Genomic DNA, 12065 nt, shown 5'->3' on the forward strand with positions numbered 1-12065 from the left:
TCTCCCACTCAGATTCCACCACACTTGTTCTAGCCGTACACCATCTCTCCCATATGACATTTCTAGAGAATGACAAGGGGACAAAGTTTGTCCCCGTCCCATTCCCACAGGCCCTGTCTCTGTCCCCATCTGCAGAAGCATCCAACACTTATGATTTTATATTTAAATCTTTTTACTAAAGTATAAAAAGGAACAATATGCTATGCAACTGTTGTTTATAAATCACAAACACAAAACAACAACAACAAGCAACTACAGAAACCCCACCACCACCCTCTAGCTTTCCAACCCCAACAATAGCTGACTTCTACTACCCCAAGGAATCCTAATCCACACTCTTAAAATGTTCAGGGGTACAAAATACAACCCGATCTATATGACCTAGCGGGGGAGAAAAATACCCTATGAAGCACTTTTATGATTTTTTAATCTGTGGATGAAGAAGTCATTAACAATCTCAGGATTCAGACTAGCTCTCCTGTCTTCCACAGTCCTTCCTGCAATAGAAAATGTCTTCTTAGAAAATTTGCTGGTAGCAGGAATGTACAGGATCCCCCATGCAAATTTTGCTAATTGTGACCAGCATGGGAACAAAGTTTGTCCCCGTCTCCACGAGATCTGTCTGCGCCGTATCCCTGTGGTCTCTGCCCCCATCCCCGTGTCATTCTCTAATCTCTACTACAAGAAGAACACTGGCGTCCTGTACTTTCCTGGATCAAATACAAGACTGGTTTTCACTCATGGTTTCCTCATTAACTTACTCATTCCATATCAACCATCTCAAATTCTTAGATCCTCTCAGAGCGATCTGCTTATCATCCCTCATCATATCTACATCAGCACCTTCAAAAAGATATAAACAGGATGGAGTCGGTCCAGATGGTGGCTACTAAAATGGTCAGTGGTGCTCATCATAAAACATATGGGAACAAAGATCTCAATATGTATATTTTGGAAGAAAGGCAGGAAAGGGGAGATATGAGAGTCATTTAAGTACCTGTGTGGCATAAAAGTACAGAAGGCAAGTCTCTTTCAACTGAAAGGAAGCTCTGGAATGAGGAGGCAAAGGATAAAGGGATAGACTCAGAAGTAACCCAAGAAAATACTTCTTCATAGAAAGGACGGTGAATTTGTGGAAAAGTTCAGTCTCAGAGCTACAAACAGGCCAGACTTTCAGAATATATTCCTAACAAATAAATGAAATAGGCACTGTATACAAATCTCTTCATGCACATTCACTGGGGATACCCTGAAAATCTGGCCTGCTTGTGGCCCTTGAAGACTGATTATACACTGAAACCTTCTGCTCAGTGTGCAGCGATGGCTAAGAACGCAAATGGAATGTTAGGAATTATTAGGAAAGGAATGGAAAACAAAAATGAGAATGTTATAATGCCATCAATCCATGCTGCTACTGCACCTTGAATACTGTGTGCAATTCTGGTCAATGCCATCTCAAAAAAGATATAGCGGAATTTTAAAAAAGTACAGAGAAGGGCAACGGAAATGATAAAGGGGATGGGATGACTTCCCTATAAGGAAAGGCTAAATGATCTAGAGATGGGAATAACTAGTGAAGTAATTAAATTTGTTGATGACACAAAGTTATTAAGAAGTGGATCTTACGACACTGGGAGACTGGGCATCCAAATGGCAGATGATATTTAATGTGAGCAAGTGTAAAGTGATGCATGTGGGAAAGAGGAATACATACATACATAAAGTATGTATGTGGTTTATTTTGATGCAGGACATCTGTTGGGCAGATAATTTTGTCATCAAGTGCATGCTAAGGCATTATTTAGACTATCCCATGAAACACGACTCATACGGATAGTGCTGGGCAGACTTATACGGTTTGTGCCCTGAAGAGCACAGGTACAAATCAAAGTAGGGTATACACAAAAAGTAGCACATATGAGTTACCTTGTTGGACAGACTGGATGGACCGTGCAGGTCTTTTTCTGCCGTCATCTACTATGTTATAGTGCCCACCCATATTAGCTCTAGGCCCATCCAAAATATGAGGTCTAGCTACGCCACTGCATATGGGAACATTGGGCACTAATGGGTTAAATGGACTGTCACCACTGTTGTGGCTTCATTGAAAAAGAAATCTTGATTGTTATGGGCCCTTTATGGACTTTATGGGCAAGTTAAGAAGCTCTTTGGGACCTTCTATTTGGTTTATTGCTAATATCTAACATAATGGAACATTTTATTCATAGGTTTATGTGGTCTGACTGGGGTGAGTGGATAGCATGAATGTATTTACTGTGATTTCTTAATATTATAAGAGATAATGTAATAAAAAGATTATTTTGTAAAAAATCCAGAGTATTTATTTCTGAAATTGACATTAGTTTTGCTGTGCTTTACTTTGTAAATATCCCCTAAGTTAAGAGTAGTTAAAATTTAATGCAAGGAAGTGCAGAGACATAATGGATAGGAGGAGAGAGATTGGTAAGCTCTGCTCAGGAGAGAGACCTGGGAATGATGGTGTTTGAGGATTTCAAGGTGACGAAAGAAAGCAACAAGGCGGTGGCTGCTGCCAGAAGAATGCTAGGCTGCATAGTTGGTGAGGCACCACTTGGAGTATTATGTCCATTTTTTGAGGCCGTATCTTGCTAAGGATGTAAAAAGACTTGAAGCGGTTCAGAGAAAAGCGACGAAAATGGTATGGGGATTACGTAGCAAGCATTCGAGGAGAGACTTGCTGACCTGAATACACATACCCTGGAGGAAAGGAGAAACAGAGATGGTGTGATACAGAAGTTCAAATATTTGAAAGGTATAAATTTGCAAACAAAACCTTTTCCAGGGACGGGAAGGTGGTAGAAGTATAAGACATGAATTAAGGTTGAAAGGGGGCCGATTCAGGAATGATGTCAGGAAGTATATCTTCACTGAGAGGGTGGTGGGTACCTGGAATGCCCTCCCACGGGAAGTATTGGAAATGAAAACGGTAACTGAATTAAAAAATGTGTGGCATAAACACAAAGGAATCCTGATCAGAAGAAATGGATCCAAAGAAGCTTAGTGGAGATTAGGAAGCAACACCGCTAATTGGAAGTTAAAGCCAGTGCTGGGCAAACCTTCTGAGGTCAGTGCCCCAATTGTGTCTGAATAGTTTTGGATGGACTGCAGTTGAGCTTTTCAGGGGCTTCAAAAACTTCAGAATATTAGAACAAAGACAGTGCCGGGCAGACTTCTACAGTATATGCCCTGAAAATGGCAAGGACCAATCAAGATCAGGTATCCATAGTTTCAGATCATAAAGTCATTACATATGGTATCTTGTTCGGGCAAACTGGATGGATCGTACAGGTCTTTATCTGCCATCATCTACTACGTTACTATGAGTTATCGCTTCTTTGAAACAACTTTACAGGAAACAACTTCTACAAAAACGTATTTTGGCTGACCTAGAAAATGAATGTGGCATGATCCAACATATACGAGAATTGAAAATAAGATTGTTCCTATATGGTTGCTGATGCTTGGAATCGGGTTAAAAACCAAACCCTGAAAAATGTATGGAACATAATTCTAAACAAATCAGAAAAACACAGCGAGGGAGAAGAAGAAGATGTCCTTAAAAACATTGCCAAAGATCTTCTACAGCTTCCTGGTTGCTCTGATTGTGATGTTGAGAATGGATATGCAGTGATGCAAATGATTCAGTGTTTCAGATCATAACCGATGGAATCGTGGAATCAGTACAAGACAAGGAGCATGAAGAATCAGAAATTGATGCTGATCACCAAGTTAATGCTAATGTGGGACTAACACATGCAGAAGTCTTTGAATGTTTAAATACAGCAGTGGCTTGGCTGGAAAAGCAGGAAGAAAGCAGTGCGATCCAGCTTCTTTGTCTGAAAAGACTATGAGGGGCATAATTGAACAGGGCACCCAAGTTTTCATGAGGGTGTCCTCACAGGATGGCCCCGTAAAGGGGCGGGGCAACCCATATTATCGAAACAAGATGGGCGTCCATCTTTCGTTTCGATAATACGGTCGGGGACACCCAAATCATGAAATTGAGGTCGACCTTAAAGATGGTTGTCCTTAGGTCGTTTTTGAGATGGTCGTCCCTGGTTTTCGGCGATAATGGAAACCGAGGACGCCCATCTCAAAAACGACCAAATCCAAGCCATTTGGTTGTGGGAGGAGCCAGCATTCGTAGTGCACTGGTCCCCCTGACATGCCAGGACACCAACCGGGCAACCTAGGAGGCACTGCAGTGGACTTCAGAAAAAGGTCCCAGGTTCATAGCTCCCTTACCTTGGGTGCTGAGCCCCCCAACCCCCCCCCAACCCACTCCCCACAACTGTACACCACTACCATAGCCCTTACGGATGAAGGGGGGCACCTACATGTGGGTACAGTGGGTTTCGGTTTCTGGTGGGTTTTGGAGGGCTCACATTTACCACCACAAGTGTAACAGGTAGGGGGGGGATGGGCCTGGGTCTGCCTGCCTGAAGTACACTGCACCCACTACAACTCCTCCAGGTAACTGCATACTGCTGCAATGGACCTGAGTATGGAATTTGAGGCTGGCAGAGAGGCTGGAAAAAAGTATTTTTAAAGATTTTTTTGAGGGTGGGAGGGGGTTAGTGACCACTGGGGGGGGGGGAGTAAGGGGAGGTGATCCCTGATTCCATCTGGAGGTCATCTGGTCAGTTCAGGCATATTTTTGATGCTTGGTCGTGAAAAAAAATGGTCCAAGTAAAGTTGCCCAAGTGTTCGTCAGAGACGCCCTTCTTTTTTCCATTATCGCCTGAGGACGCCCATCTCCTAAGTACGCCCTAGTCCCGCCTTTGCTACACTGCCGACACACCCCCGTGACCTTTGGTCGTCCCCGCGACAGAAAGCAGTTGAGGGCGCCCAAAATCGGCTTTCGATTATGCCGATTTGGGCAACCTTGTGAGGAGGACGCCTATCTCTCGATTTGTGTCGGAAGATGGACACCCTTCTCTTTCGAAAATTCACCTGTATGTGATCTTGCAGCAGAGAAACAAAAATCAGCCTTGAAGCAATTAAGAATTCATTTTTTACTTAGTAATGCAGTAGTGTATATACAGTATAAGAAATACTGCACTGTATTTTACTTTTAAAATACCTTATTACAGTGTATTTACCTTTTAAAATAGAAAATACAGTATTGTATGAACTAGAAATACAGTACTATACTGTAGTTTGTAATTTTTTGTGCCAACTTGTTCAAAATAATACTAATGTTCAACATATGATCTGTTTGCTCTTTTTAAAAATAGGTATGTCCAATTATCCAGTTTTATGATTATCCGGACCACACCCCCTGCAGAGGACAGTCCAGATAATCAGCATTGTACTGTAATTTTATGGTTTGTTGGAATTTTCTTTCAGAATAGTCAACTGAGCATGTATTTTGGCTTGAATATACCCATAGAATTTGATGTGCTAATGTAAAGTATGCTAAACCTTCTCATGTAGATAAATCATTTTTCTCCTCCTTTAAACAATGTTTTCAAATTTATCCATTCATAATTTATAAACAAATATACACAGAATTCTTAGGGCCCTGTTTACAAAGTAGCGCTAAGGGCGTGCTAGCGTTTTTTAGCACATGCTAAAATTGCCAATAGAAACATATGGGCGACTCTAGCATTTAGCACGTGCTAACAATGCTTGCGCACCTTAGTAAACAAGGCCTAAGTCTGAGAACAATTATAGTAGCGTATTAATGTGACATTCTTCAGTCTAACTTAGCAGTAAGTGCATAATATCTTCTATTTAAAAAAAAAGAGATTTATTGCTTCAGTCATATCAGATAAGCTTCTTTGCATAGAATTGTAGCTAATTTCCTTTATCTGATTGAAAAAAATGTTACTGAAAATGTGTATTTTTGTATATTGCAGGAGCGTTCTTCTTGTATGCAGGATTTGCTGCTGTGGGACTTATCTTCATTTATGGCTGCCTTCCAGAAACTAAAGGGAAAAAGCTAGAAGAAATTGAATCATTGTTTGAAAACAAGCTATGTACTTGTGGTGCTTCAGAATCAGATGAGGGGAGGTATATAGAATATATTCGGGTGAAGGGCAGTAATTATCATCTTTCTGACAATGATGCTTCTGATGTGGAATAATTGTCAACTACAGGTGTACCTAATCATTTGAAAGCCTTCTGGGAAAAGGCAGCTATTGGTGACCTCACTGTCCTGCTTCTGGTCTGGTTCTCTTTTCTTCTGTCTGACTATGAACTTTTCTGTAACCTAAAAGTGTTAATGTGAAACAAATTAAACCTCCTGTTGGTTTTCACCAACCGAAGAGCAAGACGAACAAGCTAACTTGCCAAACTAATTTCTTTAGACCAATATGTGAGAATAATTTGTATAAAACTGCTTGAAGTGATCCAAATGAAGTATTCCACTCAATGCACAGTATTCCACTATTGTTTTGCTTTACTGTGTATTTTCACTTTGATTTTAATGTAGACAATTTGCCAAATTAATATTTTAGAACATTCCTAAACCTTCACCCCTGCATTTGCAGTGCAGTTATATTAGATGGTACTGTAGAAAACCAACAGCTTATTTTCTTTGTTACTTTGTTCTTTTCAAATGATGTTGTGTTTGTCTTCCTTTAAATAACTGGTTTAGATTATGGAAAGTAGGACTTCCATGTCAAGATAAGCAACCATTTATAATGAAAGAGTGAAATCAAAGAATACTTGAAGTTAATCTTATACAATTAGGATTTTTTTTTACAATCTAGAACAATTTGTAATATAAGAGAAAATTAAACATATATTTGTATTTTGCAACAGATTTTTTATATTGTGCATACTTTTAAGTTTTGAGATAATTTTGCACATTAAACTTAACAGCATTCCATATAAATATAATTTTAGCACTAGAATAGCTATTAAAATTTACATTTGTAAAACTGCACAAAGAGTATACCTAAGCACAAAATGTTTACTCTCCAGAGCTTTCTGAAGAAGTTGTGAATTTATTGTAAGCTATTTAATTAAGGTTTGTTATAAATCAAAAAAGATATCCATAGTGCTGCAACAGCACTAGAAAGCACCCCTGCAGTCTGAGTTAGCATTTTCATTTCAAAGCATTATTATGTAATCTGTAAGTGGATTCTAGACATATTAGTTCGAATCCTGATACATAATATTTTTTTTTGTTTTGTTTTTTTGTTACATTTGTACCCCGCACTTTTTCCCACTCATGGCAGGCTCAATGTGGCAGGTAATGGAGGGTTAAGTGACTTGCCCAGAGTCACAAGGAGCTGCCTATGCCGGGAATCGAACTCAGTTCCTCAGTTCCCCAGGACCAAAGTCCACCACCCTAACCACTAGGCCACTCCTCCACTCACAATAATAAATTTGGATATAGTTATACAAATACACTAAAACAATATTATCTAGAGATGGTAAACTTGTCACACATTTGTCATCCATTCTAGACTTTTTATATTGATAAAAATAACTTTTGCCAAGTGTACTTGCCCTTGTACTTCTTTCAGTGAGCCAAGCCTTTTGAAAATGCTTAATCTTGATTTTTTTTTAATTGCACTGCAAACTATTGCAGGTAGTAATCATGCTGCAATACCACTGTGCCATTACAAACTTGATTCACAAACCAAGGTGTGCAATAAACAAAATAAATATTTCTGTACAAGTGGTTCCTGCCATGTGGAAAATTGAGGAAATTTAATACAGAAAAATGCTGAAAATAATGCTAATCTAAACTGCACATTAATAAAGCAACATCTAATAAACTTAACACTTGCCCAGCGCCATCAAATCCTCCAACATTCATATTCATATTATGATATTTTCCCTTGTATCATTTATCTTTTTATGTGTGTGTGTGTGTGTATATATATATATATATACATATACACATAAAAGATAATGATACAAGGGAAAATATCATAATATGAATGTTGGAGGGTAAACGTGATAAGTTTATTAGATGAAGCTATATAGCCTCCGCCTCTTAAAGTGATGGTAAAAATAAACTGAGTCCACTTAACACATTAATAAAGCAAGACATTTATAAACAGAATTCTTATTTATAAATGTCAGATTACGCCCTTTTCTATTCTACACCAAGTAGTACCTACTATGGAAATAACTAGCAAAAAAAAAAAATGAAAGCGTATTTCAATGTGCACTTTAGAATGTTTCAAAAAGAAAAAAAGAGGCGGATCAAATACTTGGATAACAAGTTATACCAACACCTTGTTCATAATTGCCCCTACAATACTGACAATCTGTTGTTTGCAATGTATAGAGCTATTTTTTGACTCAACTAAAAGGAAACCCCTTCCAGAATTGATACCTGCAAGGTGTATGTACTAAAGACACCTGCATACTTTAGTCCACTATTTATGGGGGCAACCAGGAAGGAAAAAAAAAATAGCTCAAGTACCTTTGAAAATGTCAAGTGCAAACGCTGTTTTATCCATCAATCCAACCATACTTAAAGGAATTGCACTTTTTTTTTTTAGCCCAGTGTAAAGTACTTATGCAGTGAAGACTATGGGGCTCATTTTCAAACACAGAGTTCCACAGGTTACTAAGTGCTTTGAAAATATGCCTCTACCTATACGTTTGGCCAGGCAGAAGAGAGTGGAGTTTTCTACTAAATCACTTTACCAGTTTTAAATAACTTTAAAAGTTGACTTTATACCTGTTAAGTCATTTTCTCCTTTGACAAACAAGATTGGATCAGGCACACAAGTGGTACCTGATCCAATCTGACCATAAAACAACAGCAGAAGGAAACAAACCATACGTGACCACCACAGATTAAATAGATAATGAATACTTTGTATTTATTCTATGCCATTAATCTTCAGTCCTCGAGGTTGTCAGTGGGTCAATTTTCAGGATATCCCTAATGAATATGCTTGAGAAAGATTTGCATACAGTTGAAGTAGTAAGCATGGAAATATCTGTCATACATTTATATTAGGGATAACCTGACCTTTTGATGACTCTGAATGACTGGGAGTGAAGACCAAGGCTCTGTGCTGCTGTTTGTGTTTTGTTCATTCAGTAAACAGATGGATGGAGAGAGAACTTCTTTTTAATTTGCAGTAGTCACATATGATAGGTATCTTTATGCTGTTTTTGGTTTACTGATCAATAGAAGATCGCCTTTGTTTGCTTGATATCGTCCCAACAATTTTTCCAGAGCTCAGAAATTAGATCATGCGTTTCAGTTCCCTCAAGGCGTTTTGCCTGCTTGCTGAATGGACTTGAAAATAAAGTTCTCCCAGAATATTATTTTGAAGACCAAAGCAGTTGTCATCATTTTCTTCATCTTATATTTTATTTCTTGTTAGCTGATTAAAAAAGATAAGTTAAAATTAGTTGCTTTAATTCCAATAGCTACAGCCGCTGCTGCTTCTGTTTCAGCATGGAGCCAAGGCCCAGGCCATACCAAGCATGATACAGTACTTACAAAAGCCTTTCCCTGGGGCCTTCTCATGAACATGAAGGGTGCTGTGGCTGAGAACAAATGTCCTTGACGGCACAGAAACAGTACCTCTTTTGGATCCAAGAGCTATATAAGGTAGAAAAGCAGCTTCAAAAAATAAAGAAAAATTCTTCAGCACAGATGTCGGCCAACTTTACGGGGTCCAGAAGTGCAGAGTAGCTTGATAGAAGTCCATCAGTTTGAGCAGGAGAAACATGCACACATTAGAGATGCCATATAAGGGTAATGGATGACCAGCATTGAACAGCACCGAAGACACACACTACTTGTTCCTGCACTGAAGAAGCATATGATAATCATCATTCTTGCATAGAGAGAGATCCTGTGCCATCTTCATTTGCAAAATCCACAAGAATCCATTCAGATTCATCTATGTTGTGTCTCTTCTTCATTTCCACTGCCTACACAAGGCTATCCTGTTACCTGTTATCCAGATGCATAGACCCATGCAGAGAATCCGCAAGTTCATTCTTCTTCCACTAAAAAGCCACTGACTTCAATTACAGTGTTGATCATGGTGGCAATTACCAGAATAGCCGCACTCTAGGAGCCATTTATCAAGATCCATTCTAACCTGTTTAACAGCTTTCTCAGTCCAGTGAGATTATTCCAGCACAGAGAGGAGCACAATCTTCTTAGGATCCTGTAATTCACCTCATATCTTTATCAGATTCTGAGTTGCAAGAAGAGCATTAATTGACTCCATATTCTGTCTCTGTGTTCTGGAAGACATTACAAAAATATGACTCCTCCCTGTTAGGAATGACTTACTTACTGGTATCCCATCCAATCCATCTTCCTCATATCTCCCTGTATGAGGATATTTCATACTGCAGATTTGTGTAGAAGATAGGAAAAGAAAATAACCTTTCCCCACTGCAACAGGAAGCTGAACCAGGTTCTGACTTAGTCAAGTTTATCAAAGCTCCTGAAGATGCAGTAGCTGCTGTGGTCCACAAACTACTTTTAGAGCAGCAAACTTCAGTGCGACAGGCTCCAGTGTCTACAGTCTGTGTCTAGATCTTAAATGTAAAGTGAAGCCTATCCCATAGTTCAGCCATGAAAAAATGCCAAGTGGTGCAAGGACCACTGCAATACCCCTCTGGGGAGGGATCAGAAACTTCTAGCCATCTAGGAAATCTTCTGTGGCTCTGTTCTCTGTATGAAGTTTCTCACCAGCTGTATATGGTCTAGTCTAGTATATATATGCCTTACTTTAAACAAAAAAAAAACCTTTCCAGCACCTTAATTTGGTTTTGTTGGAAGATGATGAATGTGGTACTCACATTTTGTTTTTTTTGGTGTGCATACAATGCTGTTGACATGGTCTCATGAATTTCTGCCTTGGTCATCATTGCTGAGAGATTCATGTGATTAAGGGCCTCTGGACTTAACAGATGATATCTGTGTTTTTGGCTGAAGTCCCTTGCATATCTGTGCTCTAGTCTGAATCCACATCATCCTATGAATGAACAAGCACAACTCCTAATATGAAGAAGATTTTCATTGACGAAATGGAGCTGCAGTCTCTTGTGCAGGGCCTAGCATAAGGCTCATATTGGGTCTGTTGAGCTACCTTGCAAAGAGAGAGGAGGAACCCTAAACAAACTGCTCCAGCTCAGCCCAAAACAACCCTCATCGTTTTTTTTACTGAATCTTCTGAATATAGTGAATAGCTGTGTGCCCTGCATTTACTGCACAAGGCAGATAGCTAACACAGAGGCACCACGTAATATGCAGTGCCACATAGCACTATCAGGCACTGCATGTAATGCAGTGCAGGCCAATAGAATAGAAAAAAACCCCAGAACACCAGACTGTAGTGGAATCAAACACTCCTGCTCTTGTCTTCCAAAATATTCCCTTTTATTGTCCTTGAACCCATGCTCCACTGGTGGACCATAAAAACAAGCCTGCTCAGAAGATCCCCCTTTATGCTTCAGCATCATCATCGTGTACTAACTCAGATGCTTCAAAAATCAGGTGTGGGGTCCACCTTAGCTTTCAAAATATACAAAACTTTGAACAAAGACCAAATACCTTCTCCATATTAGTCATCTGGAACGGAAAGCAATATTTTACTCCCAAGTATTTGCTTTCCTCTTTGTCAGGCCTGATGTAATCTGACATGTCAGATAGCATTATTTTATATCAGCAAATTGGGAGAACTAGGATCCATTGAAGTATGTCAAGAAACAGCACAAATTTGGGATTTTGTGACCTTAACCCTTTAGTGTCCAATGTTCCCATCAATCTATTCCCATACGGCTTATTACGGGAACATTGGACACTAAAGGGTTTTAATTCAGATATCCAGTCTGACCACCTCCATCCCCAGAAAACAAGACCACTTAGCAAACAGGCCAGCAGAGCCCATCAACCTCACGAGTGTAGTCATTGGATCAAAAAAGCCTCTGATCCATTTTCTAACAGTGGAGAACTCAGCTTGTTGTTCACTGGCATCAAAAATACTAAGCTACTCTCTACTGTTTGAGAAACCCAGCTTCAGCATGCTTTGCTTAGCCTAGGGTTGGTTCCTTCTTTGTGTATCCTCCTATACCCC

General features: G+C 39.4%; 1 protein-coding gene across 2 annotated transcripts in view; it reads left to right on the forward strand.

The window, feature by feature from the left end:
- Positions 1-12065, forward strand: part of SLC2A13 (solute carrier family 2 member 13) — a 277867-nt gene that overhangs the window by 252792 nt on the left and 13010 nt on the right. The window contains exon 10 of one of the 2 annotated variants that reach the window (XM_030215885.1): positions 5901-6054. In XM_030215885.1, coding sequence (XP_030071745.1) covers positions 5901-6054 — 154 coding nt within the window. Of the gene's footprint in view, positions 1-5900; positions 6797-12065 lie in introns of those variants that run through there. The other variant, XM_030215884.1, reaches the window with a different exon arrangement.

This window comes from Microcaecilia unicolor, chromosome 10 (assembly GCF_901765095.1).
Source record: "Microcaecilia unicolor chromosome 10, aMicUni1.1, whole genome shotgun sequence".
Classification (NCBI taxonomy): Eukaryota; Metazoa; Chordata; class Amphibia; order Gymnophiona; family Siphonopidae; genus Microcaecilia; species Microcaecilia unicolor.